This window comes from Salvelinus fontinalis, chromosome 30, assembly GCF_029448725.1.
Source record: "Salvelinus fontinalis isolate EN_2023a chromosome 30, ASM2944872v1, whole genome shotgun sequence".
Taxonomy (NCBI): domain Eukaryota; kingdom Metazoa; phylum Chordata; class Actinopteri; order Salmoniformes; family Salmonidae; genus Salvelinus; species Salvelinus fontinalis.
The window spans coordinates 10,513,373-10,539,511 of NC_074694.1; the positions used below are offsets into that span (position 1 = coordinate 10,513,373).

The 26,139-nt window shown below is 46.2% G+C and overlaps 1 protein-coding gene across 3 annotated transcripts in view; it reads left to right on the plus strand.

Moving 5' to 3' along the window:
- The first annotated feature begins 7,266 nt into the window (after nt 1-7,266).
- Nucleotides 7,267-26,139, plus strand: part of LOC129828617 (protein HID1-like) — a 34,042-nt gene continuing 15,169 nt past the window's right edge. Inside the window, exons 1-9 of one of the 3 annotated variants that reach the window (XM_055889700.1) lie at nt 7,267-7,676; nt 9,829-9,978; nt 13,887-14,057; nt 16,758-16,877; nt 19,070-19,176; nt 19,413-19,529; nt 19,660-19,879; nt 20,042-20,098; nt 20,233-20,373. In XM_055889700.1, coding sequence (XP_055745675.1) covers nt 7,611-7,676; nt 9,829-9,978; nt 13,887-14,057; nt 16,758-16,877; nt 19,070-19,176; nt 19,413-19,529; nt 19,660-19,879; nt 20,042-20,098; nt 20,233-20,373 — 1,149 coding nt within the window. In that variant the 5' untranslated portion in view covers nt 7,267-7,610. Of the gene's footprint in view, nt 7,677-9,828; nt 9,979-13,659; nt 13,748-13,886; nt 14,058-16,757; nt 16,878-19,069; nt 19,177-19,412; nt 19,530-19,659; nt 19,880-20,041; nt 20,099-20,232; nt 20,374-26,139 lie in introns of those variants that run through there. The other 2 variants (XM_055889701.1, XM_055889702.1) reach the window with 2 other exon arrangements.

Sequence of the window (26,139 nt, forward strand, 5' to 3'; positions counted from 1 at the left end):
TGTTTCTCTGCTGCTTATATAGAGTGAGGAACAGATGTGATTGGTTAGAAGGAAGCTCGTTGACAGGTTGGGCATGTCTAAACCGTGTGAAGGAACACTGTGGGATTATCACAGGAAGACACAATCCTTATTGATGATTCACGTTTGATTCTACAGAAAGAGCAGCACTCGACAACTGTCAGGAAACATGCCAAAACACATGTTGATGACTACGTACAGATGCAAATAAGTTCACTGAATATGACTGTTTTTGCATTATGGACTGAATATCTGAAGATCATATTAAGTAGAATAATGACATATCCCTTATCAGTCTGTTTTTCAGTCTGGTTCCTTTCGAAAAACAAACCTCTGTTTGGTTTTCCCATCCGCTGACTGTAGAACCAGTCACACCAGTGAAACCATGACAACCACCTAACCGATACCAGTTTGGCAACTGGCAGTTTGGCAATGCCCACAGCAAAAATGATGTTGAGCATTTGTTTTGTTCCACTCCACGACATCAAAATGGGGAAAATTCTGTTTGAATCCAGGCTGGCTAACCTCAACAAAAGAAAAATCATTTTTTAGAATATGTAAACTGGTGGAAAGCAGACATTCAAACACAGGAAATTAGACTCTTTAGTGTTGTTTATGAGGTTGCTGCATGACTGTAGACATATTTCCATAGGCCACAGAATGTCAAAACAATCCACTCCAACATCTAAAAGGAGTCATTTTTTAATTAACCATATTGAAAGATTTATTCAACCCAACTTTATTATTTGTTGCAGATGTGATCACTGCATATCTTGCATACCTATTAGAGTTTTCTGAAATGATGGGTAACGTACACTGAGTGGACAAAACATTAAGGACACCTGCTCTTTCTATGACATAGACTGACCAGGTGAATCCAGGTGAAAGCTATGATCCTTTGTTGATGTTACCTGTTAAATCCACTTCAATCAGTCTAGATGAAGGGGAGGAGACGGGTTAAAGGAGGATTTTTAAGCCTTGAGATAGTTGAGACATGGATTGTTTATTTGTGCCATTCAGAGGGTGATTTAAGTGCCTTTGATCAGGGTACGGTAGTAGGTGCCAGATGCACCTGTTTGAGTGTGTCAAGAACTGCAACGCTACTGGGTTTTTCATGCTCAACAATTTCCCGTGTGCATCAAGAATGATCCACCACCCAAAGGACATCCAGCCAACTTGACACAACAGTGGGAAGTATTGGAGTCAACATGGGCCAGAATCCCTGTGGAATGGTTTCGACACCGTGTAGAGAAAATACCCTCAAATTAAAATACCCTCAAATTAAAATACCCTCAAATTAAAGCTGTCAGTCTGCACTTTAACCTAATAGTAAGTTAAAGCTGGCAGTCTGCACTTTAACCTAATAGTACATTAAAGCTGGCAGTCTGCACTTTAACCTAATAGTAAGTTAAAGCTGTCAGTCTGCACTTTAACCTAATAGTACATTAAAGCTGGCAGTCTGCACTTTAACCTAATAGAACATTAATGCTGGCAGTCTGCACTTTAACCTAATAGTACATTAAAGCTGGCAGTCTGCACTTTAACCTAATAGTACATTAAAGCTGGCAGTCTGCACTTTAACCTAATAGTATAATTTCAAATCCAAAGTGATGAAGTATAGAGCCAAAACATCAAAACACAAAGTGTGTAAAACAGTATGTAAACATTATTAAAGTGACCAGTGTTCAATGACTCGATGTCCATAGGGCAGTAGTCTCTAAGGTGCAGGGTAGAATACCAGCAGGTAGCCGGCTAGAACAGTGACTAAGTTCAGGGCAGGGTACTGGGTGGAGGCCGGCTTGTGATGACTGTTTAACAGTCTGATGGCCTGGAGATAGAAGCTGTTTATCAGTTTCTCTGTCCCAGCTTTGATGCACCTGTACTGTCTCCACCTTCTAAATGGTAGCGGGGTGAACAGGCAGCAGCTCGGGTGTCTGAGGTCCTTGATGATTTTCTGGGCCTTCCTGTGACACCAGGTACTGTAGATGTCCTGGATGGGCAGGCAGTGTGCCCCCGGTGATGCATTGGGTTAACCGCACCACCCATGGTAGAGACCTGCTGATGCAGACGGTGCATTTCTTGTACCACCCTTACGGAAAAAAACACATGAATTTCAAATGTGAACACGTGATCTCGTGTGATCTAATTTGATCAAATGTGAAATAAATATGACAACATGGGGATGCGAGAAGTTTCAACATATGATACCACACGTGACAACATATGAGCACATGAAACCCCGTCTCAAATGTAATTTAGAATATTTTACTTTGAACATTACTTCAATTTAAACAGTAATTTGTATAGTTCCCGGTTTGTTCCAGGGACATTATTAGAAAGTTGTGTCTTGGTCTCCTGGAGGTGTTTCTCTTGTTGTGGTAAGAATAAGCTACATTTACAAATAGTTACTGTATTTTTACAGCTAAATTCAGGTGTTAATGGATGATATGCAGTTGTATATTGATTATTTTGGGATTCAACCTCCCCTTGAGATTTGAACTCACAACCTCTTGGTTGCTAAGCTACCTGAAGTTCCTGCTGCACCACCAGGTCTGTGGACATTTGTGAAATTGTCAAGAATAGATTTCTGCACTTTGCCTAAAGTTGCAGTAAAGATAAAGTAAATATATTTAACAACTTGAAGGTGTTATTTCTATAAAATGACAGTATGCTGCTGTATTCTGATTTAAATTACTGTAAAAATATTTTACTGTGACCACAAATGGGACTCAGCCTTAAACGGGAGTTAGACCACCAGATCTGTGAGCAATAAAGAGATATGGCCACACATTTATTGTCAAGAATGCATTTCTGCACTTTGTTAAAAGCTGCCGTGAATCAAGCAAATAATTGTCCAATTATCACCACCAATGTAAAACTAGCAGTGCTCAAGGGCACTTGACGTAGAGTATAACATAAATTCTTTGAACCTCTTGATGGGGGAGGGGGGTGAATACATTTTTATGCAGCGTCACCAGGCTCATACTAATTGCTTGGAACATATATTAACACACTCTCAAATAATAAGGGTTTGGTTAGGGTAGACTACAGTGTTGTTCCCTGGGGTGCACAAAGGTCAAAGGTACACTTCAAGAGGGGTACACATATGAACTCGCATGGTACCTTTTGGTACCTTGTAGCTATAATGGGAACTTTTTCTTCCAAATATTTTGAATATAAGGTACGATCATCACTGCACTTTGATAGGTGGGTGCAATGTACTGGTGAGGCTCATTTGCATATTATGGGGCATTGTCAAATATATGTGTTTACCCGTCATCCGTCAGTGGAAGTGTTGTAGCAGTTTATGTGTTTGATGGTTATGCCAAGCCAAGTTGACACGGTCTGTTTTGCAAATATTTGTAAGAGAATGTGTCAGTAATGAGCTACACTGTGAAGAGGTTATTGGGCATTTTCCAGTAACTTAAAACTTATCCAGGATTGGTGGGTGCCCTGTGGGATGGTTGAGCTAATGTAGGTTAATGCGATTAGCCTGAGGTTTAAAGTAACAACAACATTTCCCAGGACAGACATATCTGATATTGGAAGAAATCTTAAATTCTTGTTAATCTAACTGCACTGTCCAATTTACAGTAGCTATTACAGTGAAATAATACCATGCTATTGTTTGAGGAGAGTGCACAGTTTTGAACATGAAAAGTTATTAATAAACAAATTAGGCACATTTGGGCAGTCTTGATACAACATTTTGAACAGAAATGCAATAGTTCATTGGATTAGTCTGAAACTTTTCACATACACTGCTGCCATCTAGTGGCCGAAATCTAGCTGGGTTGGAATAATACATTATGGTCTTTCTCTTGCGTTTCAAAGATGGTACAAAAAAAATTGTATTATCTTTTACCAGCTCTAATGTGTTATATTACCCTGCATTACTTTCACATTTCCACAAACTTCAAAGTGTTTCCTTTCAAACGGTATCAAGAATATGCATATCCTTGCTTCAGGGCATGAGCTACAGGCAGTTAGATTTGGGTATGTCATTTTAGGCAAAAATTGAAAAAAGGGGCCGATCCCTTAAATGACATTTTCCTAGTTGTCTTGACTACTTTCTTATGTAATTCTTGCTAGCACGAAAAGTTTTGATAGGAGACAGAATGTGGCACCTAATGCTGCATTCGTAACCAAGTGGGAATTGGGAATTTACCACATACGACTGGAAAAAATCCATGCGAACAGCCATCCAACTGGTAATTACTAGTGGGAAACGTGTCTATCACCCATGAGCTCCCACATGCTGACCTCTGACTATTCTCTCATCATTGATTTAATTAAATTATTTCAGCAATTTGAGGATTTTCTGTATAGTTGTCTAATGTTGATGAGGAATATTATTCTGGTTTAATGTTACTCCCTGAATCACTATGATAAATATAATAGTTTTTATTGAGTATTTTTTAAACAAAGCTGAGATTTACTTTGAAGTCCAAATTGTAAGAATGCAGGTGATGCCAGTAACTGACACAGATATGGCATAGCAGGAAGACCATAATGCTGTGAACCAAGAGGTTGTGAGTTCAAATCCCAGTATATTAATAATTACTATAAATAAACATACACAATGTAGTCGTGTGTCAAATATTTAAGTTGAAATCTGCATATTAAAAGAGTTGTGTGTGTATCAACTCATTTTTGTTTGCAGGGAATCACCTGTGAAATGAAATGTGAACATTTGAATCCCCATGTGAAAAGTTATGTAATCACATGAAAATCCACATGTGAAGTGTTCCAAAAACACATGATTTGTGAAAATATTATGTGAAATCATGTTTTTTTGTATAAAGGCAGAAGGGGCTGCAGCCCGACAGAATGCTCTCGATTGTGCAGTTCGTGACGGTCCTTGATCTAGCCACTCATGACGACAGAAGTAAAGTGTTACTGCACATTTCCCTGTCGCTTGATCAAAATTAGAAAAAATAAGGAATCTTGACACATAGATTCCAATCGATCGTACCAATGTTGCACAGTCCTTACCACGGGTGCTTCCTGTTTAAGTTTCTGTCTATAGGTGGGGAGGAGCAGAATGGAGGTGTGATCTGATTTGCTAAAGGGAGGGCGGGGGAAGGCCTTGTAGCCATCCTGGAAGGGATATTAACAATGATCAAGAGTGTTCGATGTCGTGTGTAGCACATGAGATGTGTAGACATCATTTTGGTAGCGGTTTCCTAAGATTCCCTTTATTAAAGTATCTTTATTAAGGTCCAGTGTAGTTCCTTGAGAGCCGTTGCAGTGTCGGCTTAGGTGTGAATGTACACAGCAGTGACAATGACACAAGAATATTCTCTTGGGAGGAAATGCGGTCGGCATTTGATGGTGAGGTATTCCAGATCAGGAGAACAAAAGGACTTTAGTTCCTGTAATGTGATTGTTTGGGACAATCACACCATGAGTTGTTAACCCCTTCACCTTTCTTTTTCCCGGAGAGTAATTCTTTCCTGTTCGCGCGATGAACGGAGAACCACGCTGGCTAAATGGACGGGGACAATATATCCGGAGAGAGCCACGATTCCTTGAAACAGAGTATGTTACAGTTCCTGATGTCTCTCTAGAAGGAGATCCTTGCCCTGAGCTTGTCTACTTTATGCCCAGGGACTGAGCATTAGTGAATAGTATATTCGGAAGTGACCACTTCTTCTTCCTCTTCTCCTGCGTCTGCGTTTATGTTGCTGCAAAGTTGGCTAGGAGCTAGAAAAAGGGCGAACGTGTCTGTCGGCACCATCTTGTTCACGGGCCATAACCCGGTGCACTACGGTTCTGCTTAATCAAACTCCCTTGTTGGCTTTTCAAATCAAATCAAATCAAATTGTATTTGTCATATGCGCCGAATACAACAGGTGTAGACCTTACAGTGAAATGCTCACTATCAAGCCCTTAACCAACAGCGCAGTTTTAAGAAAAATACGTGTTCAGAAATAGATAAGTAAAACATTTTTTTTTCATAAAAGTTACAAATAATTAAACAGCAGCAGTAAAATAACAATATTGAGGCTATATACAGGGGGGGACTGGTACAAAGTCAATGTGTGGGGGCACCGGTTAGTCAAGGTAATTGAAATGATTTATACATGTAGGTGGAGTTAAAGTGACTATGCATAGATAATAAACAGAATCTGTGTTCGAATACCCATACTAACATACTGTATACTACATACTTAATGAGTATATACTACATACTATAAGTTAATTTTAGTATACTGTAAACAAACAGTATCCTTTCAGAGCCAGAGTGCTCTGTAAATTCAGAGCGTTTCGCTCTCTGGGCACACACTGGACGCTCGGCCGAGGAGTAGGGTTGATTTTAGCATTCGGCTCCTTAAAATTGCAGTCAAGCACCCAAACTAACGTTGGCTAGCTTGCTAGCTACTTCCAGACACAAATTAGACCATTCTGACCATTTTACTTGCCCTAGCAGAGCCGGTTAGGCAGTGTTCCTGTTATCCAGAGCGTTGATGACTGTAACTGTGCTGCTGGCAACAATTTATTTACGTTTTTTTTGCCGATTACTGACACTGGCCATATTCAACGGGTGTTAAACACTATTAAATGCATTATTCTCCGCTCTGGTACACTCAGACGAGAGCGCTCTGAAATTGGAGCTAATTTACGAAAGCACCCGGATGTCCATTGAGAACGCACAACGACTATACCATTTAGCTAAGAATGACAGGAATAATCAAGTCAATAAACGTTGGGTAGTTAGTAATGGGAGTGGCAAAACAAATAGTCTGGGTAACTTTTGAGAAGGAGGCGAGGAGAGAGGACGAGAAATCAAGGCAACGCAATTGAGATTGTCCCCAAATAGCGTGCACAGGTTCTAGAATAGGACAGGGTCGATTTAGACTGTGTGCCTCTGCTTCATAATAACATGGCTACCATAATTCACCGAATAGAGGGGCAGCACCACCCTGTTACAACTGTACCAGTGTGTGACGCTGAGAGGCACTGTTGTACTACTAATAGCCAAAGGATAATGATAAAGGCATCAGACAACGGAGGCTACTGCATCATATTAAATATGATGTTGTATTTGAAGCATCAGTCCATCAACATGTATTGCTAAATATTTATTCTACATTGTGCAGTTTTATAGGGAAAGGTAAACACATTTTTTTTTTTTACTACTACAAAATAAACGAGATATTTCATAATGTAAAACATTCATGGCTGGACATTGATGGACATTTCCCACTATTTTCTTGTCTTATAATTAAAATGGGGATGATGATGAAGATTATTATTAGTAGGCCTAGTACATGTTGTTACAGTTACAGGTTGCAAATAGCAAGTTTTAGTTGAACTGATTAAACAGGTGTTCAGGTAAATAGTCAAGGAATTGCATCAGTAAATTTCCATTAAGACGTAAATTAAACAAATATGTACATTTCGATCCCGGAAGTCGCTTTGCCTGAATCCTGTTTAGCTCAAATCCTTCTGACTCTGCGTCGCAAGGGTAGCTGGAGAAGGAAGTGGCAGATGAGTGAGATTATCCACGACTACGCAAGAGCAACCTACCGGTGGTTACCGTACACAGGCGATTCAGACGGAGCGAACAGGTTGCTGGCTAGTAGAAAATGGGCAACGTTGACTCCAAACTAAACTTCAGAAAAGCTGTGATACAACTGACAACCAAAACACAGGTTTGTTGAAATAATAACTCTCTTTAGGGTAGCTATGGCAGAGTTTAAATATTTATGAACAGTTCTGTTTTTCAAGATACAAATAGAAATTCCAGTGTGACAGATGGTAGCCTACAAGTTGTAGTTGACACATGGATGAGAGGGTGGATAAATATGGTAAGGGTTACCATCTGTTTGTCTAAATGTAAACTTTTAATTCAAATGTAGACATAGGGGATATATATATATGAACTGACAATTTGATTAATTTATAAATACTGCACATTTGTGCTATAGAATTGTAGACTCATAACTTGGCAACACTGTTTCTATTTTGTAATCAAAGGCAACATTGTAATCGTACTTCTGTAGTTTATAATATAAACCCCACCAAGAGGCTGAGTCGGATCTGATGCAGAGCTATAATGAGATGCAGGTCAGGATACAGTCCATTTAGTGCCTGCTGTTGTGGCCCGACACATGAATTGATCAGTTGCACTGTTTACCCGACAATTCAGCTGTTTGAAAAAGACAAAAAAAAAAGGGTTAGTCTAGATAACATTACCAGCTACATTTCTGATGATGTGGTTGTTGAATGAATCATAACATTCAGACAATGTGGCTGATTTTTTTATGTGGGCTGCAAGACATTTAAAGTTAGGCAAATAAGCATCAGTCTAAACTACAGTGTTGGGGTTATATTTACTCTGTCATCAAGGACGTTCTGGAAAGATCTGAGAACAACTGGTATTATAATAGAAAATGCAAATCAAGAACATGTGAAGTAGGCCAGTAGCTCCATCACATGTCTACTTCTTTGGCCGGTTTCCCGGACACCCAACCTGACCACCCACCCACCCATCCTGGACTAAAAAGCAATAAAGAATCTCACCAAAATCTCACTTAAAGTGATTAAGTATTATGTATCCGGGTAACCGGCCCCTGACGTTTATTTCTGTCTATATTTAACTGTTTTTCTCCTCCTGTAGGCTATAGCCAAGCAGGTCTCTGTACTCCTGTAGGCTATAGCCAAGCAGGTCTCTGTCCTCCTGTAGTCGACAGTCAAACAGCTCTCTTTCCTCCTGTAGTCGACAGTCGAACAGCTCTCTTTCCTCCTGTAGGCTACAGTCAAGCAGGTCTCTATCCTGTAGGCTACAGTCAAGCAGGTCTCTCTCTCCTCCTGTAGGCTACAGCCAAGCATGTCTCTATCCTCCTGTAGGCTACAGCCAAGCATGTCTCTATCCTCCTGTAGGCTACAGTCAGGCAGGTCTCTATCCTCCGGTAGGCTACAGTCAAGCAGGTCTCTATCCTCCTGTAGGCTACAGTCAAGCAGGTCTCTATCCTCCTGTAGGCTACAGCCAAGCAGGTCTCTCTCTCCTCCTGTAGGCTACAGCCAAGCAGGTCTCTCTCTCCTCCTGTAGGCTACAGCCAAGCAGGTCTCTCTCTCCTCCTGTAGGCTACAGCCAAGCAGGTCTCTCTCTCCTCCTGTAGGCGACAGCCAAGCAGCTCTCTCTCTCCTGTAGGCGACAGCCAAGCAGCTCTCTCTCTCCTGTAGGCGACAGCCAAGCAGCTCTCTCTCTCCTGTAGGCGACAGCCAAGCAGCTCTCTCTCTCCTGTAGGCGACAGCCAAGCAGCTCTCTCTCTCCTGTAGGCGACAGCCAAGCAGCTCTCTCTCTCCTGTAGGCGACAGCCAAGCAGCTCTCTCTCTCCTGTAGGCGACAGCCAAGCAGCTCTCTCTCTCCTGTAGGCGACAGCCAAGCAGCTCTCTCTCTCCTGTAGGCGACAGCCAAGCAGCTCTCTCTCTCCTGTAGGCGACAGCCAAGCAGCTCTCTCTCTCCTGTAGGCGACAGCCAAGCAGCTCTCTCTCTCCTGTAGGCGACAGCCAAGCAGCTCTCTCTCTCCTGTAGGCGACAGCCAAGCAGCTCTCTCTCTCCTGTAGGCGACAGCCAAGCAGCTCTCTCTCTCCTGTAGGCGACAGCCAAGCAGCTCTCTCTCTCCTGTAGGCGACAGCCAAGCAGCTCTCTCTCTCCTGTAGGCGACAGCCAAGCAGCTCTCTCTCTCCTGTAGGCGACAGCCAAGCAGCTCTCTCTCTCCTGTAGGCGACAGCCAAGCAGCTCTCTCTCTCCTGTAGGCGGATGTATCTGATCCTTGTCTGTTGCCTCATCTCCCCCAGCCCGTGGAGGCTACGGACCATGCCTTCTGGGACCAGTTCTGGACGGATACTGCCACTACTGTCCAGGATGTGTTTGCTCTGGTGCCGGCAGCGGAGATACGAGCTGTCAGAGAAGAATCTCCCTCCAATCTGGCAACCCTCTGTTACAAGGTAATGTAGGCTGTGTGCCTGTGTGTGTGTGCCTGTGTGTGTGGATGTGTTTTAATTATACTTGTGGGGACCATAAGATCGCACAAGAATACTAAACAAACAAATATTTGACCAACTGGGGCCGTTTTGTTAGTCCCCACAAGGTCAAATGCTATTTCTAGGGGGTTTAGGGTTAAGGTTAGAATTAGTGTTAGGGTTATAATTTAGTTTTGGACTAGAAGCTAGTATAGGTTCTGGGGTTAGGGAAAATAGGATTTTGAATGGGATTGAATTGTGTGTGTGTGTGGCCCTTAACACTCGCACCCATATACGGGTTGAAAATGGCAGATTTGGACATTGACAAGCGCCTAAATATAAACGCAGTGGCTGTACAGTAACATACATGATGTCAGAGCTCAGTGGCTGTACAGTAACATACATGACGTCAGAGCTCAGTGGCTGTACAGTAACATGCTATACATGACGTCAGAGCTCAGTGGCTGTACAGTAACACGCTACACATGACGTCAGAGCTCAGTGGCTGTACAGTAACACGCTATACATGACGTCAGAGCTCAGTGGCTGTACAGTAACATGCTATACATGACGTCAGAGCTCAGTGGCTGTACAGTAACATACATGACGTCAGAGCTCAGTGGCTGTACAGTAACATGCTATACATGACGTCAGAGCTCAGTGGCTGTACAGTAACATACATGACGTCAGAGCTCAGTGGCTGTACAGTAACATACATGACGTCAGAGCTCAGTGGCTGTACAGTAACATGCTATACATGACGTCAGAGCTCAGTGGCTGTACAGTAACATACCTGACGTCAGAGCTCAGTGGCTGTACAGTAACATACATGACGTCAGAGCTCAGTGGCTGTACAGTAACATGCTATACATGACGTCAGAGCTCAGTGGCTGTACAGTAACATACATGACGTCAGAGCTCAGTGGCTGTACAGTAACATACATGACGTCAGAGCTCAGTGGCTGTACAGTAACACGCTACACATGACGTCAGAGCTCAGTGGCTGTACAGTAACATACATGACGTCAGAGCTCAGTGGCTGTACAGTAACATACATGACGTCAGAGCTCAGTGGCTGTACAGTAACATACATGACGTCAGAGCTCAGTGGCTGTACAGTAACACACATGACGTCAGAGCTCAGTGGCTGTACAGTAACATACATGACGTCAGAGCTCAGGGTCTCCGCTTCACAGCTCTGTCTGGGTTTTGACTGACAGACGTTCTGAACTGGAGCACCTCGGGTGACAAGTTGACCGATCCCTCCCTCTAATTGGACAACTCTTGCACCTTTTTGGTTGTCTGAGTGAGGGAAATACTGTAAATTAAGAGGATTTGATTAGATCTTCTGAATGTATTTTGAAAGATGAGACGTTGAAGATTCTAAGAAATATCTCTGATGTCATACAAGTAAGCAAAAACACCTGTGAGTCCAAACGTGCACTTCACATTTCCTTATCATAAAACTCATGTAATGTACAGAGTCAACGTTTATGATCTCTGTGTTTTGATGTACAGTTACATGATGACATGGCGTTATACCCTGGGTTGTCCTGAACATAATGAGGTTTGTCCTATTGTGAAGAACATTTGCCACGGGCCATGCATCTGACTGCACAAATGACTCCATTCTATGTGGACCAAAAGTACGATCTGCTTCTCTGAATCCTCTACTGAAAGCCTAACACTGTAAGATCGTATTTTTATCATTTAGCAAGTCATGTTGTAATAGAACAAGCTTTCAAATGATACCCACATTTAGGTTTATAATGGACCGTTTTTGGGTTGCGTAAACAACAGCGGGCGTGCAGGGTTGTGTTCCAAACCTAACAGCTACAAGTGTCCTCGCTCTAGTTCCTCAACAGCACAGCTAGGAGAGCTCAACAAAAGAACCTTATAGTTGGAGACTCTTTTATGAGTCATAAGTGCATTGAAATTACTTAGGAACTGTGGACACTTTGGAGAGGTGTGTGTGTGTGTGTGTGTGTGTGTGTGGCTACTTGGAAACACCAGTTAGTCCTCTACTCAAACCCTCGTCATTGTTTTCGTCTTGTTGCAACTACCCCACATTTCCCAAGAATATTCTTTGAGTATTTTCAGATTTCGTTATCAACAAATGCAGCAAAAATGTACAGTAAATATAAAATCATTAGTGTAATGTTTGGATTCAGTCTTGTGTCAGGTGACCTGTTGTGTCCTCAACTTTAGTCTAATACTTTTCCCCATAATCTTTCCTTTTGATTGTTACCATGGTTATACATATGCGGTCCATATTTCTTCTGTAAGAAACATTTCAGGCCTCCCGAGTGGGGCAGTGGTCTAAGGCATTGCAGTGCTTGCTGTGCCACTAGAGACTCTGGGTTCGAGCCCAGGCTCTGTCACAACCGGCCGCGACCGGGAGACCCATGGGGCGGCACACAATTGGCCCAGTGTCGTCCGGGTTAAGGGAGGGTTCGGCCGGCAGGGATGTTCTTGCCCCATCGCGCTCTAGCGACTCCTGTGGCGGGCCGGGGGCAATGCACGCTGACACGGTTGCCTGGCGTACGGTGTTTCCTCCGACACATTGGTGCGGCTGGCTTCCAGGGGGAAGTTGGCATTGTATCAAGAAGTAGTGCGGCTTGGCTGGGTTGTGTTTCAAAGGACGCACGGCTCTCGACCTTCGCCTCTCCCGAGTCCGTACGGGAGTAGCAGCGATGGGTCAAGACTGAAACTACCAATTCAATACCACAAAATTGGGGAGAAAAAGTAAATTAATAAAGTAAAAAAAACTTTCAATGTAGCCTTAACCATATAGGGTAATTCCCAGGAGATGTAAGGGGTTAACCTTTTTGTTCTTGTCTACCTTGGATACAGTTGAGGAAGTAACACAATGCAAGTAGTACAGTAACATTACAGTGGGGGTATTCTGAGTGTGTTTAGTGGTGCTGTACTGTAACAGGGGTATTCTGAGTGTGTTTAGTGGTCCTGTACTGTAACAGGGGTATTCTGAGTGTGTTTAGTGGTGCTGTACTGTAACAGGGGTATTCTGAGTGTGTTTAGTGGTGCTGTACTGTAACAGGGGTATTCTGAGTGTGTTTAGTGGTCCTGTACTGTAACAGGGGTATTCTGAGTGTATTTAGTGGTCCTGTACTGTAACAGGTGTATTCTGAGTGTATTTAGTGGTGCTGTACTGTAACAGGGGTATTCTGAGTGTGTTTAGTGGTGCTGTACTGTAACAGGTGTATTCTGAGTGTATTTAGTGGTGCTGTACTGTAACAGGGGTATTCTGAGTGTATTTAGTGGTCCTGTACTGTAACAGGCGTATTCTGAGTGGGTTTAGTGGTGCTGTACTGTAACAGGGGTATTCTGAGTGTGTTTAGTGGTGCTGTACTGTAACAGGGGTATTCTGAGTGTATTTAGTGGTCCTGTACTGTAACAGGCATATTATGAGTGTGTTTAGTGGTCCTGTACTGTAACAGGGGTATTCTGAGTGTATTTAGTGGTCCTGTACTGTAACAGGGGTATTCTGAGTGTGTTTAGTGGTGCTGTACCGGTCAGGTGTTCCATCTGGGTTTGCTTCTAATATGTCTCTTGTGGGTTTTCAATAGAAAGAGGGACTGAGCATGTGTGTGTTTGACCCTTTTCTGTATGTGGTTACCTTGGAGTCCATTGGTTACCTTGGATACAGTTGGTCTGAAAGGAATGCTAGTGTTTACTGTTCACAGTTAAGGTGACTGTAAAGGCTTTATTACTGCAGCAGATGGACAGAACTATTGTAAGTAGAATTGTATGCCTGTGTCGAGCCTCAAGGGTCTACTGTATAATACCTCAAATGGAAACACTCGTATAAGCAAGAAATGAAGCCCGTTTGTGTTGTGTTGTACTCACTATACATGTTAATGTGTCCATTCCAGGCAGTGGAGAAGCTAGTCCAGGGGGCTGACTCTGGTTGTCCCTCAGAGAAGGAGAGACAGATCGTCCTGAGTTGCATCCGTCTGCTCACACGTATCCTACCGTACATCTTTGAGGACGCAGACTGGAGAGGCTTCTTCTGGTCCACCGTGCCTGGTGCTGGGAGAGCTGGGGTAAGTGTACTGATCTCCTCATCTTGGCTGAGGTTAAACGGACCAGAACGGCACCATTCCAATAGAGATAAGAAATGCTGTGCAGATGTGTTCTGTGCTACCTTAGCCCATTGGACATTGAGCCCTTTTGAAGTTGTGATTTCATCATATATGCAATTTGTGTATCGTTTTATCAGAGGTCATATTAATTACTGTTAGTTTGATTGAGACTCACTTGTCTGTTCCCTTCATTTTTGTCTCCCCTTGGCAAATTAAGAGGGATGCACACTGCCAAGGATGCTAGCCTCTGTTTCCACTTGGCAAATTAAGAGGGATGCACACTGCCAAGGATGCTAGCCTCTGTTTCCACTTGGCAAATTAAGAGGGATGCACACTGCCAAGGATGCTAGCCTCTGTTTCCACTTGGCAAATTAAGAGGGATGTACACTGCCAAGGATGCTAGCCTCTGTTTCCACTTGGCAAATTAAGAGGGATGCACACTGCCAAGGATGCTAGCCTCTGTTTCCACTTGGCAAATTAAGAGGGATGCACACTGCCAAGGATGCTAGCCTCTGTTTCCACTTGGCAAATTAAGAGGGATGCACACTGCCAAGGATGCTAGCCTCTGTCTCCCCTTGCTAGCCTCTTTCTCAAGCTTTCTGGCAGCTTGAGTTGAAAAGATTGCCTGTTACGCAATCCATTAAATGAACTCAGTCTCTCAGAATCAGTGTGTGTTCGCTTCTCCCTATGAACTTACATCAGCATGCCTGCTATGTCTCTACAGAGAGAGAGAGAGACGTGATTGGATCAGACTAGTGAGTTCATGACTGCTTCACCATAGTCCTTAGCCAGCACTGTCACTGACTGAACAAATAATTTAATTTCTGGTTGAATTACTTTATGTACAGATAGATGTACTTGTTTACAGATCATTGGATAGAGGATTGTTTTTCTCATGGTGCAAAGCATGCTGGGAAATTAGCACCCAAGATTCACTGTGTAGTGGGTTGGAGAGCAGACAGACACAGAAATACTATTCTTTCCCAGCTCTGTGTTTGATCTTTCATCACCCTTTTCAGCTTTGTATAGATCAGATCTTCTACTTGGATCTGTGAGTTCCCCACTGTGGGACTGTCTGGACCCCACTACTGCAGCTACTGCTGTGTTGTCTGGTGGGAACTGTGTCTTTTCAGGTTTTCAAAGCTCTGACCTGCCAGTGTTGTAAGATCTGACCAAGCAGGGTTGTGTTCATTAGGGCACACCTTACACACACTTTTTCAAACATCTTGATAACACACAACAACAACAAAAAAATGTTTGTTTATTTTTGGACCAGATTATGTTGTGCCTCCCCATTTCAGTCTGTTTTCATGCCTAATGAACACTATCCTGAGGTTGAGAGAGCTCTTTGAGTGGGGGATTTCCTTCTCCCTTAATGTCTGCTAATTGTTGAGCCAGCTGGGTCTCCTGTTACCTGGCCTGAAGAGCACCTCAGCCTGCCTGAACAGTGCTCATATTGTGCCCCCCTTCCCTCTTGCCTCCCATGCATCCCTCCTGGACAATGGTTGAATTGAAGAGGTATTGGATAACCTTTTAATTAAAGTGAGAGGCTGGATGGGTGAATGGTGAACTATTATGGGAATGGGTGTGAATGCCGAATGGCTGTAGCAATCAATGAGGAGGCATTCTCTACTACACTCTGATTTTGGACTGTTTGGGATACTATGGTTATAAAATAGTCTTGATATTTTTCTGTCACATTCTTTATGCAGTTCTACTGAGCCCATCATATACTACAGTAATAATATAGAAATGTACTATTAGTGTCTCAATGACATGTTTCCTGTGACTGAGCTCTTTCTCTGTCTCCTAGCAGGATTTATTGATTGATTGTTTTATTTGCCAGTTAAAGAAAACACATAAAAAAAAATGGAATATGACGGGGATAACACACTGTCAGACTTACAGTATTTCCATTGTGGTTCCTAAAGTACATGGAGCAAAACAAACAACACATTGTTAAAGGGGATACTTTGGGATTTTGGCAATGAATCCTTGTTATCTACTTCCCCAGAGGCAGATGAACTCGTGGAAACCTTTTTTTATGTCTCGGAAGAAGTAAGTTAAAGGTAGTTTCACGAGCCAATGCTAACTAGTGTTAGCACAATGACTGGAATTATATTTATTTATTTAACTAAGCTAGTCAATTAAGAACAAAATCTTGTTTTATAATGACGGCCTACCCCGGCCAAAACCGGACCAATTGCGCGCCACCCTATGGGACTCCCAATCACGGCCGGATGTGATGAAGCCTGGATTCAAACCAGGTACTGTAGTGACACCTCTTACACTGAGATGCAGTGCCTTAGACCGCTGCGCCACTCGGGAGCCCCAGTTTTTGCATGCTAGCAGGTACCCATAGACTCAGTATCTGCGCTAACGCTAGTTAGCAACTTACTTCAAACTGCACGCAGAGACAAAAAAAATTGGATCCACGAGTTCATCTGAAAAAGGTCAAGTTCGTAGAGTCAAGACCACATGATGTAAGTGATCAACCCCCCCCCCCCCCCCACAGATCTAGAGAATATTTAAAAAGCTCTCTGCCTAGGTGAACTCACAGTGCCATGGGAAGCACGGACCGATGATGAAGGTGGTGGTGAGGAGGAGAAGAATTGGATTGTGTCTTAGGAGAAGGATGATGATGATGATGATGTCTTCCAGCAGGATGAAGGTGATGATGATGATGGAGCGAGGCCCCTGGCTGAGTCTCTCCTCCTGGCTGTATCTGACCTGTTTTTCTGTCCAGACTTCACCGTCCAGAGCCACAAGAGGACAGGCTCGGTGAGTAACCCCCTCCACTTCAGACAAACACTCTTGAGAGAAATTTGTCTTGACCAGCGTTCCTCTCGTGGGAGGAGGAAACACATAATACAAACTGGTCAAGTAGTTTATCGTTATGTATTTTTTTTGAGGGGCCAAATTGTAATTCAAGATCTGTGCACATAAAGGACATTTTTGCGGATATTTGCACAGAACCCAAGCTAGGATTGGCCCGTAAGTGAACACAATGTCCCAGAATGTCTCCTCTGTGCAGGCAGTGGTTCAGGGTTAATGAGTGACTCCAGTGCACAGCGGGAGCCGTGTGAGGTGAGGTGTGGCCCTCGGCCATGTTTGTCAACTGGGCTGAGAAAGGAGGAGGGTGTTAGACACTCCTTATCCACTGAGCAAACACCTATATGATGTTGTTGGCTGGACAGGGCCCAATGGTGTTAGGCAAGGCTGTGAAATAAAGACCCTCCTAATCCCCCAGTTGATCACTCACTCACAGACACACACACACACACACAGAACGTCTCTCACTTCCATGGTTAGAGGCAACTATTGAGAGTGAATCCTACCCTGGGACTGACTACACAACACTGTGCACTGAACTCTCTCTTAATATAGTAATCTATGAAGATTAACAATGAGGCTGCTGCTGACAGCTAGGTTCTAGTACAATGTATTCAAATGTCTGCCTGGCTGCCACAGTTATCTCTCTCTCTCTGGTGTTGTAGATTGGTCAAGTCAGGTGAGTGCTCCACTCCGGTGGAAGGAAGTGTGAACAAAAGTTACGTCCCAAATTTCACCCTATTCGCTATATAGTGCTCTACTTTTAACCAAAGCCCTATGGGCCCTGATCAAAATTTAGTGCACTATATACAGATGTAGGATCTTAATTTGACCTGTTTTGTCACAGGAGGGAAATAATCCCGCAGCAGGAGGATTTTAATGTCTGAAGAAAATATTTGGAATCGGAGGCAGCTGGAAGCAGTGTTTGTATACAATGCAGTACCATACCTACATTTGACCTGAGACAGTTCAAGTAACCTATGTAGGCTACGTACAGGCTACTGCGCGTCTCTTGGGATTATGTGGATTATAATATATGGACATATTTGAGGGAGGTAGATGCATGTTTTGTCAGGGGAAATGTAATTGTCCAAGGCAACCAATAGGAAAAATACATTATTGGTGGCCTCAGTGTCTGTCGCTTACAACCGCTGACCCCGGTACACACGTGCCAGAGTTGGGTTAGAATCCCACCCTCCCCCTATATTCGTCTTTCCAGCACTGTTCTCTCTTTTCAATAAAAGCTTCATGAAAAATTAACTACAGTAGGAGTGGGACTGAGCCACTCCTTAAAAAAATGACTGAAAGAAAGAATTAATCATTGGACAAATAACAATTAGATTGTGAGTGCACTTCCAACATAAAACATGATTTATAAATAATACAAGGTAGGCTAAATTGATTCATAGAACATGCACAGACCTTAGCAAGCAACAGTAGATGCTATTGCTAACTGATTCCACCATTGAAAGAGAGAATTATTATTTTTTAAACAATGAACTCTATGCTGAGATTTAGCTTCTAAGCCTCCAATACATTGCAAGTTTGCCTTAAAAAATAATGTTTAGGTTTTGATTCACAGTCTGAATGAAGAGGAGTAGTTTCAGCATTGGATCGTTAACTTTTCAATTCATTTAGATAGACTAATATAGGCTCACAGGTTCACCCTGCATCCATCCCCCTGGCTGGCCCATCAAGCTGTTTGTCTCTGTTAAACCACTACTGTAGTACCATGCTCCATTTATATCAGTCACCCGTTCATGACCGACGGGCCCCGATGCGTTTTACTTCATGATTCAGCCCTCTCCGTCACAGCCCTCTCCGTCACAGCCCTCTCCGTCACAGCCCTCTCCGTCACAGCCCTCTCCGTCACAGCCCTCTCCGTCACAGCCCTCCCCGTCACAGCCCTCTACCCTCTGCTGATATGAATAAACCATGGCCCACTGTCTCCTTTGTGACCTCAGCACTGTCCCATTTTGACAATCATGAATTCTTCACATGACCCATTGTGCAGTGAACTATGGTTTGTACCATGTTTAGTTAACCAAACAATAATTGTTCTCCGTTTTATGGAGTGTAACATTAAAATGGAATTGCTGCTAGACTAGCCTTGAAGGTCACCTCGGTGTTCTTTTCCCCAGGACACAGCGGAAGACATGCAGTCCATAGACAGCTGTGAGTACATCTGGGAGGCAGGGGTGGGGTTCGCTCAGTCCCCCCCACTCAACTACACCCACGACCTCAACAGGTGAGACCCAGGGAAGATGGAGAGGTGGGCATCCCGGAATTACTAGATCTACTTGTGTAGGATAGGTATAATCAATATGGCGACAATTCCACTTGGTTCATCGGGGGCAAGATGAAACTCTCACCATGTTACGTACACCTATCCAGCCCTCTCAAATCTACACAAGTGCCTAGAGGGGACTCGGAGTTGATTTCAGAGATTCTATTTCATATTTTCCTCTCCACTGTCCTGGTCAGGACGGAGCTGCTGAAGCTGCTGCTGACCTGTTTCTCTGAGACCATGTACCTGCCCCCCTCTGCTGACAACAACATCCTCAACCCCTGGGTTACCTTCTTCTGCGCTACAGACAACAGGTAACACACACACACTTACTCACTCACACATATACACTCTCTCACTCACACACACACTTTATGACTGAAGATTGAGATTTGGTCTGAAGAGTGTGTTACACTAATCCTAACCTCTTTCTCCTCCTCCCAGACATGCCCTGCCTCTCTTCACGTCTCTCCTCAACGTGGTGTGTGCCTATGACGCAGTGGGTTACGGTATCCCCTACAATCACTTGATGTTCTCTGACTACAGAGAGGTGTTGGTGGAGCATGCTGTCCAGATCCTCATAGTGACTCTGGAGCACGAGGCCGGGCCAGCCGCAGCCCAACACAGCCTGGCGAACTCCGCCTCCGTCATGGAGGACCTAGAGGTAAAAGAGAGAGAGCCTCATTCTCAAGTCCCCTTCTTGTGGGAGATCTGGGAGAACTGGGTTCCTAAGCAACATGGTGGTAGTTCCATCTTGCCTCTGGTCATGTGGAATTGTTGGTTGTTGTATCTGTTATCATAATGTTTCTCTTCCTTGTGTTCTCAGCCTGTGGGACCAGACAACCTGTTTGTAAACTACCTCTCCAGGATCCATAGGGAGGAGGTAAGACACTAACGTACACTGTTCAAACGGTAAATCCAGAACCATATGACTCTGGGTCAATCACATATCCTTTTTTTAAACCCTTCAAGTCGCAGCACATTTTGAAAGGAGAGTTTGTTGTTGTCTTTCTCTAGGACTTCAGCTTCATTCTGAAGGGTCTGGCCAGACTGATGACCAACCCTCTGATCCAGACCTACCTGCCCAACTCAGCCAAGAAGATTCACTTCCACCAGGAGCTACTGGTGCTCTTCTGGAAGCTCTGTGACTTCAACAAGGTTGGGACTGGAGCACTAGTACCTGCATCCCATCATTCCTACATTGAAGGATACAACAGTGCTGTATTAGCCTTTACTAGGACCGTATTACCTCCGCGCCGGCAGTCACGGTGACCGTATTACCTCCGCCCCTGCAGTCACGGTGACCGTATTACCTCCGCGCCGGCAGTCACGGTGACCGTATTACCTCCGCCCCGGCAGTCACGTGACCGTATTACCTCCGCCCCGGCAGTCACGGTGACCGTATTACCTCCGCCCCGGCAGTCACGTGACCGTATTACCTCCGCCCCGGCAGTCACGTGACCGTATTACCTCCGCGCCGGCAGTCACGGTGACCGTATTACCTCCGCGCCGGCAGTCACGGTGACCGTATTACCTCCGCGCCGGCAGTCACGGTGACCGTATTACCTCCGCGCCGGCAGTCACGGTGACCGTATTACCTCCGCGCCGGCAGTCACGTGACCGTATTACCTCCGCGCCGGCAGTCACGGTGACCGTATTACCTCCGCCACGGCAGTCACGGTGACCGTATTACCTCCGCCCGGCAGTCACGGTGACCCTATTACCTCCGCGCCGGCAGTCACGGTGACCGTATTACCTCCGCGCCGGCAGTCACGGTGACCGTATTACCTCCGCGCCGGCAGTCACGGTGACCGTATTACCTCCGCGCCGGCAGTCACGGTGACCGTATTACCTCCGCGCCGGCAGTCACGGTGACCGTATTACCTCCGCGCCGGCAGTCACGGTGACCGTATTACCTCCGCGCCGGCAGTCACGGTGACCGTATTACCTCCGCGCCGGCAGTCACGGTGACCGTATTACCTCCGCGCCGGCAGTCACGGTGACCGTATTACCTCCGCGCCGGCAGTCACGGTGACCGTATTACCTCCGCGCCGGCAGTCACGGTGACCGTATTACCTCCGCGCCGGCAGTCACGGTGACCGTATTACCTCCGCGCCGGCAGTCACGGTGACCGTATTACCTCCGCGCCGGCAGTCACGGTGACCGTATTACCTCCGCGCCGGCAGTCCCGGTGACCGTATTACCTCCGCGCCGGCAGTCACGGTGACCGTATTACCTCCGCGCCGGCAGTCACGGTGACCGTATTACCTCCGCGCCGGGAGTCACGGTGACCGTATTACCTCCGCCACGGCAGTCACGGTGACCGTATTACCTCCGTACCGGCAGTCACGGTGACCGTATTACCTCCGTGCCGGCAGTCACGGTGACCGTATTACCTCCGCGCCGGCAGTCACGGTGACCGTATTACCTCCGCGCCGGCAGTCCCGGTGACCGTATTACCTCCGTGCCGGCAGTCCCGGTGACCGTATTACCTCCGTGCCGGCAGTCCCGGTGACCGTATTACCTCCGTGCCGGCAGTCATTTACATTTACATTTAAGTCATTTAGCAGACGCTCTTATCCAGAGCGACTTACAAATTGGTGCATTCACCTTATGACATCCAGTGGAACAGCCACTTTACAATAGTGCATCTAAATCTTTTAAGGGGGGGGGGGGGGGGGGGGGGGGGGGGGGCAGAAGGATTGCTTTATCCTATCCTAGGTATTCCTTGAAGAGGTGGGGTTTCAGGTGTCTCCGGAAGGTGGTGATTGACTCCGCTGTCCTGGCGTCGTGAGGGAGTTTGTTCCACCATTGGGGTGCCAGAGCAGCGAACAGTTTTGACTGGGCTGAGCGGGAACTGTACTTCCTCAGTGGTAGGGAGGCGAGCAGGCCAGAGGTGGATGAACGCAGTGCCCTTGTTTGGGTGTAGGGCCTGATCAGAGCCTGAAGGTACTGAGGTGCCGTTCCCCTCACAGCTCCGTAGGCAAGCACCATGGTCTTGTAGCGGATGCGAGCTTCAACTGGAAGCCAGTGGAGAGAGCGGAGGAGCGGGGTGACGTGAGAGAACTTGGGAAGGTTGAACACCAGACGGGCTGCGGCGTTCTGGATGAGTTGTAGGGGTTTAATGGCACAGGCAGGGAGCCCAGCCAACAGCGAGTTGCAGTAATCCAGACGGAAGATGACAAGTGCCTGGATTAGGACCTGCGCCGCTTCCTGTGTGAGGCAGGGTCGTACTCTGCGGATGTTGTAGAGCATGAACCTACAGGAACGGGCCACTGCCTTGATGTTAGTTGAGAACGACAGGGTGTTGTCCAGGATCACGCCAAGGTTCTTAGCGCTCTGGGAGGAGGACACAATGCAGTTGTCAACCGTGATGGCGAGATCATGGAACGGGCAGTCCTTCCCCGGGAGGAAGAGCAGCTCCGTCTTGCCGAGGTTCAGCTTGAGGTGGTGATCCGTCATCCACACTGGTCATCAGAAGGGGGAAAGGAGAAGATTAATTGTGTGTCGTCTGCATAGCAATGATAGGAGAGACCATGTGAGGTTATGACAGAGCCAAGTGACTTGGTGTATAGCGAGAATAGGAGAGGGCCTAGAACAGAGCCCTGGGGGACACCAGTGGTGAGAGCGCGTGGTGAGGAGACAGATTCTCGCCACGCCACCTGGTAGGAGCGACCTGTCAGGTAGGACGCAATCCAAGCGTGGGCCGCGCCGGAGATGCCCAACTCGGAGAGGGTGGAGAGGAGGATCTGATGGTTCACAGTATCGAAGGCAGCCGATAGGTCTAGAAGGATGAGAGCAGAGGAGAGAGAGTTAGCTTTAGCAGTGCGGAGCGCCTCCGTGATACAGAGAAGAGCAGTCTCAGTTGAGTGACTAGTCTTGAAACCTGACTGATTTGGATCAAGAAGGTCATTCTGAGAGAGATAGCAGGAGAGCTGGCCAAGGACGGCACGTTCAAGAGTTTTGGAGAGAAAAGAAAGAAGGGATACTGGTCTGTAGTTGTTGACATCGGAGGGATCGAGTGTAGGTTTTTTCAGAAGGGGTGCAACTCTCGCTCTCTTGAAGACGGAAGGGACGTAGCCAGCGGTCAAGGATGAGTTGATGAGCGAGGTGAGGTAAGGGAGAAGGTCTCCGGAAATGGTCTGGAGAAGAGAGGAGGGGATAGGGTCAAGCGGGCAGGTTGTTGGGCGGCCGGCCGTCACAAGACGCGAGATTTCATCTGGAGAGAGAGGGGAGAAAGAGGTCAGAGCACAGGGTAGGGCAGTGTGAGCAGAACCAGCGGTGTCGTTTGACTTAGCAAACGAGGATCGGATGTCGTCGACCTTCTTTTCGAAATGGTTGACGAAGTCGTCTGCAGAGAGGGAGGAGGGGGGGGGGGGGGGAGGAGGATTCAGGAGGGAGGAGAAGGTGGCAAAGAGCTTCCTAGGGTTAGAGGCAGATGCTTGGAATTTAGAGTGGTAGAAAGTGGCTTTAGCAGCAGAGACAGAAGAGGAAAATGTAGAGAGGAGGGAGTGAAAGGATGCCAGGTCCGCAGGGAGGCGAGTTTTCCTCCATTTCCGCTCGGCTGCCCGGAGCCCTGTTCTGTGAGCTCGCAATGAGTCGTCGAGCCACGGAGCGGGAGGGGAGGACCGAGCCGGCCTGGAGGATAGGGGACATAGAGAGTCAAAGGATGCAGAAAGGGAGGAGAGGAGGGTTGAGGAGGCAGAATCAGGAGATAGGTTGGAGAAGGTTTGGGCAGAGGGAAGAGATGATAGGATGGAAGAGGAGAGAGTAGCGGGGGAGAGAGAGCGAAGGTTGGGACGGCGCGATACCATCCGAGTAGGGGCAGTGTGGGAAGTGTTGGATGAGAGCGAGAGGGAAAAGGATACAAGGTAGTGGTCGGAGACTTGGAGGGGAGTTGCAATGAGGTTAGTGGAAGAACAGCATCTAGTAAAGATGAGGTCAAGCGTATTGCCTGCCTTGTGAGTAGGGGGGGAAGGTGAGAGGGTGAGGTCAAAAGAGGAGAGGAGTGGAAAGGAGGCAGAGAGGAATGAGTCAAAGGTAGACATGGGGAGGTTAAAGTCACCCAGAACTGTGAGAGGTGAGCCGTCCTCAGGAAAGGAGCTTATCAAGGCATCAAGCTCATTGATAAACTCTCCAAGGGAACCTGGAGGGCGATAAATGATAAGGATGTTAAGCTTGAAAGGGCTGGTAACTGTGACAGCATGGAATTCAAAGGAGGCGATAGACAGATGTGTAAGGGGAGAAAGAGAGAATGACCACTTGGGAGAGATGAGGATCCCGGTGCCACCACCCCGCTGACCAGAAGCTCTCGGGGTGTGCGAGAACACGTGGGCAGACGAAGAGAGAGCAGTAGGAGTAGCAGTGTTATCTGTGGTGAGCCATGTTTCCGTCAGTGCCAAGAAGTCGAGGGACTGGAGGGACGCATGGGCTGAGATGAGCTCTGCCTTGTTGGCCGCAGATCGGCAGTTCCAGAGGCTACCGGAGACCTGGAACTCCACGTGGGTCGTGCGGGCTGGGACCACCAGGTTAGGGTGGGCGCGGCCACGCGGTGTGAAGCGTTTGTATGGTCTGTGCAGAGAGGAGAGAACAGGGATAGACAGACACATAGTTGACAGGCTACAGAAGAGGCTACGCTAATGCAAAGGAGATTAGAATGACAAGTGGACTACACGTCTCGAATGTTCAGAAAGTTAAGCTTACGTTGCAAAAAAAAATTAAATAAAAGATCTTATTGACTAAAATGATATAGTACTGCTGGCTGGTGAAGTAGCCTGGCTAGCGGTGGCTGCGTTGTTGAAAGTGAAGCTGGCTAGGTAACCTCGACAATTTCTCAAAATTTCTCTAAACTACACAATTATCATGGATACAAGGACAGCAAAGACAACTAGCTAACACTACGCTAATCAAGTCGTTCCGTTGTAATGTAAGTTTCTACAGTGCTGCTATTCGGTAGAAGTTGGCTAGCTAGCAGTGTTAGCTAGCAGTGTTGGCTAGGTAGGAGGACGGCAGCGCGGCAGGCGAAAATAGCTGGCTAGCTAACCGATAATTACTCAAAGCTACACAATTATCTTAGATACAAAGATAGCAAAGAAAACTATGTAGCTAGCTAACACTACACAAATCAAGTCGTTCCGTCGTAATGTAATCGTTTCTACAGTGCTGCTAATCGGTGGCTAGCTGGCTAGCTAGCAGGGTTGACTACGTTACGTTACGTTACGTTAGGACGAGAATACCTGGCTAGCGAACCTCAGCGAACCTCGATAACTACACAATTATCTTTGATACAAAGACGGCTATGTAGCCAGCTAAGTAGCTAGCTAAGATCAAACAAATCAAAGAAAGCAAAGACAACTGTGTAGCCAGCTAACACTACACTAATCAAGTCGTTCCGTTGTAATGTCCCGGTGACCGTATTACCTCCGCGCCGGCAGTCACGGTGACCAACATTACCTCCGTACCGGCAGTCACGGTGACCGTATTACCTCCGTACCGGCAGTCACGGTGACCGTATTACCTCCGTACCGGCAGTCACGGTGACCGTATTACCTCCGTACCGGCAGTCACGGTGACCGTATTACCTCCGTACCGGCAGTCACGGTGACCGTATTACCTCCGTACCGGCAGTCACGGTGACCGTATTACCTCCGTACCGGCAGTCACGGTGACCGTATTACCTCCGTACCGGCAGTCACGGTGACCGTATTACCTCCGTACCGGCAGTCACGGTGACCGTATTACCTCCGTACCGGCAGTCACGGTGACCGTATTACCTCCGTACCGGCAGTCACGGCGACCGTATTACCTCCGTACCGGCAGTCACGGCGACCGTATTACCTCCGTACCGGCAGTCACGGCGACCGTATTACCTCCGTACCGGCAGTCACGGCGACCGTATTACCTCCCTGCCGGCAGTCACGGTGA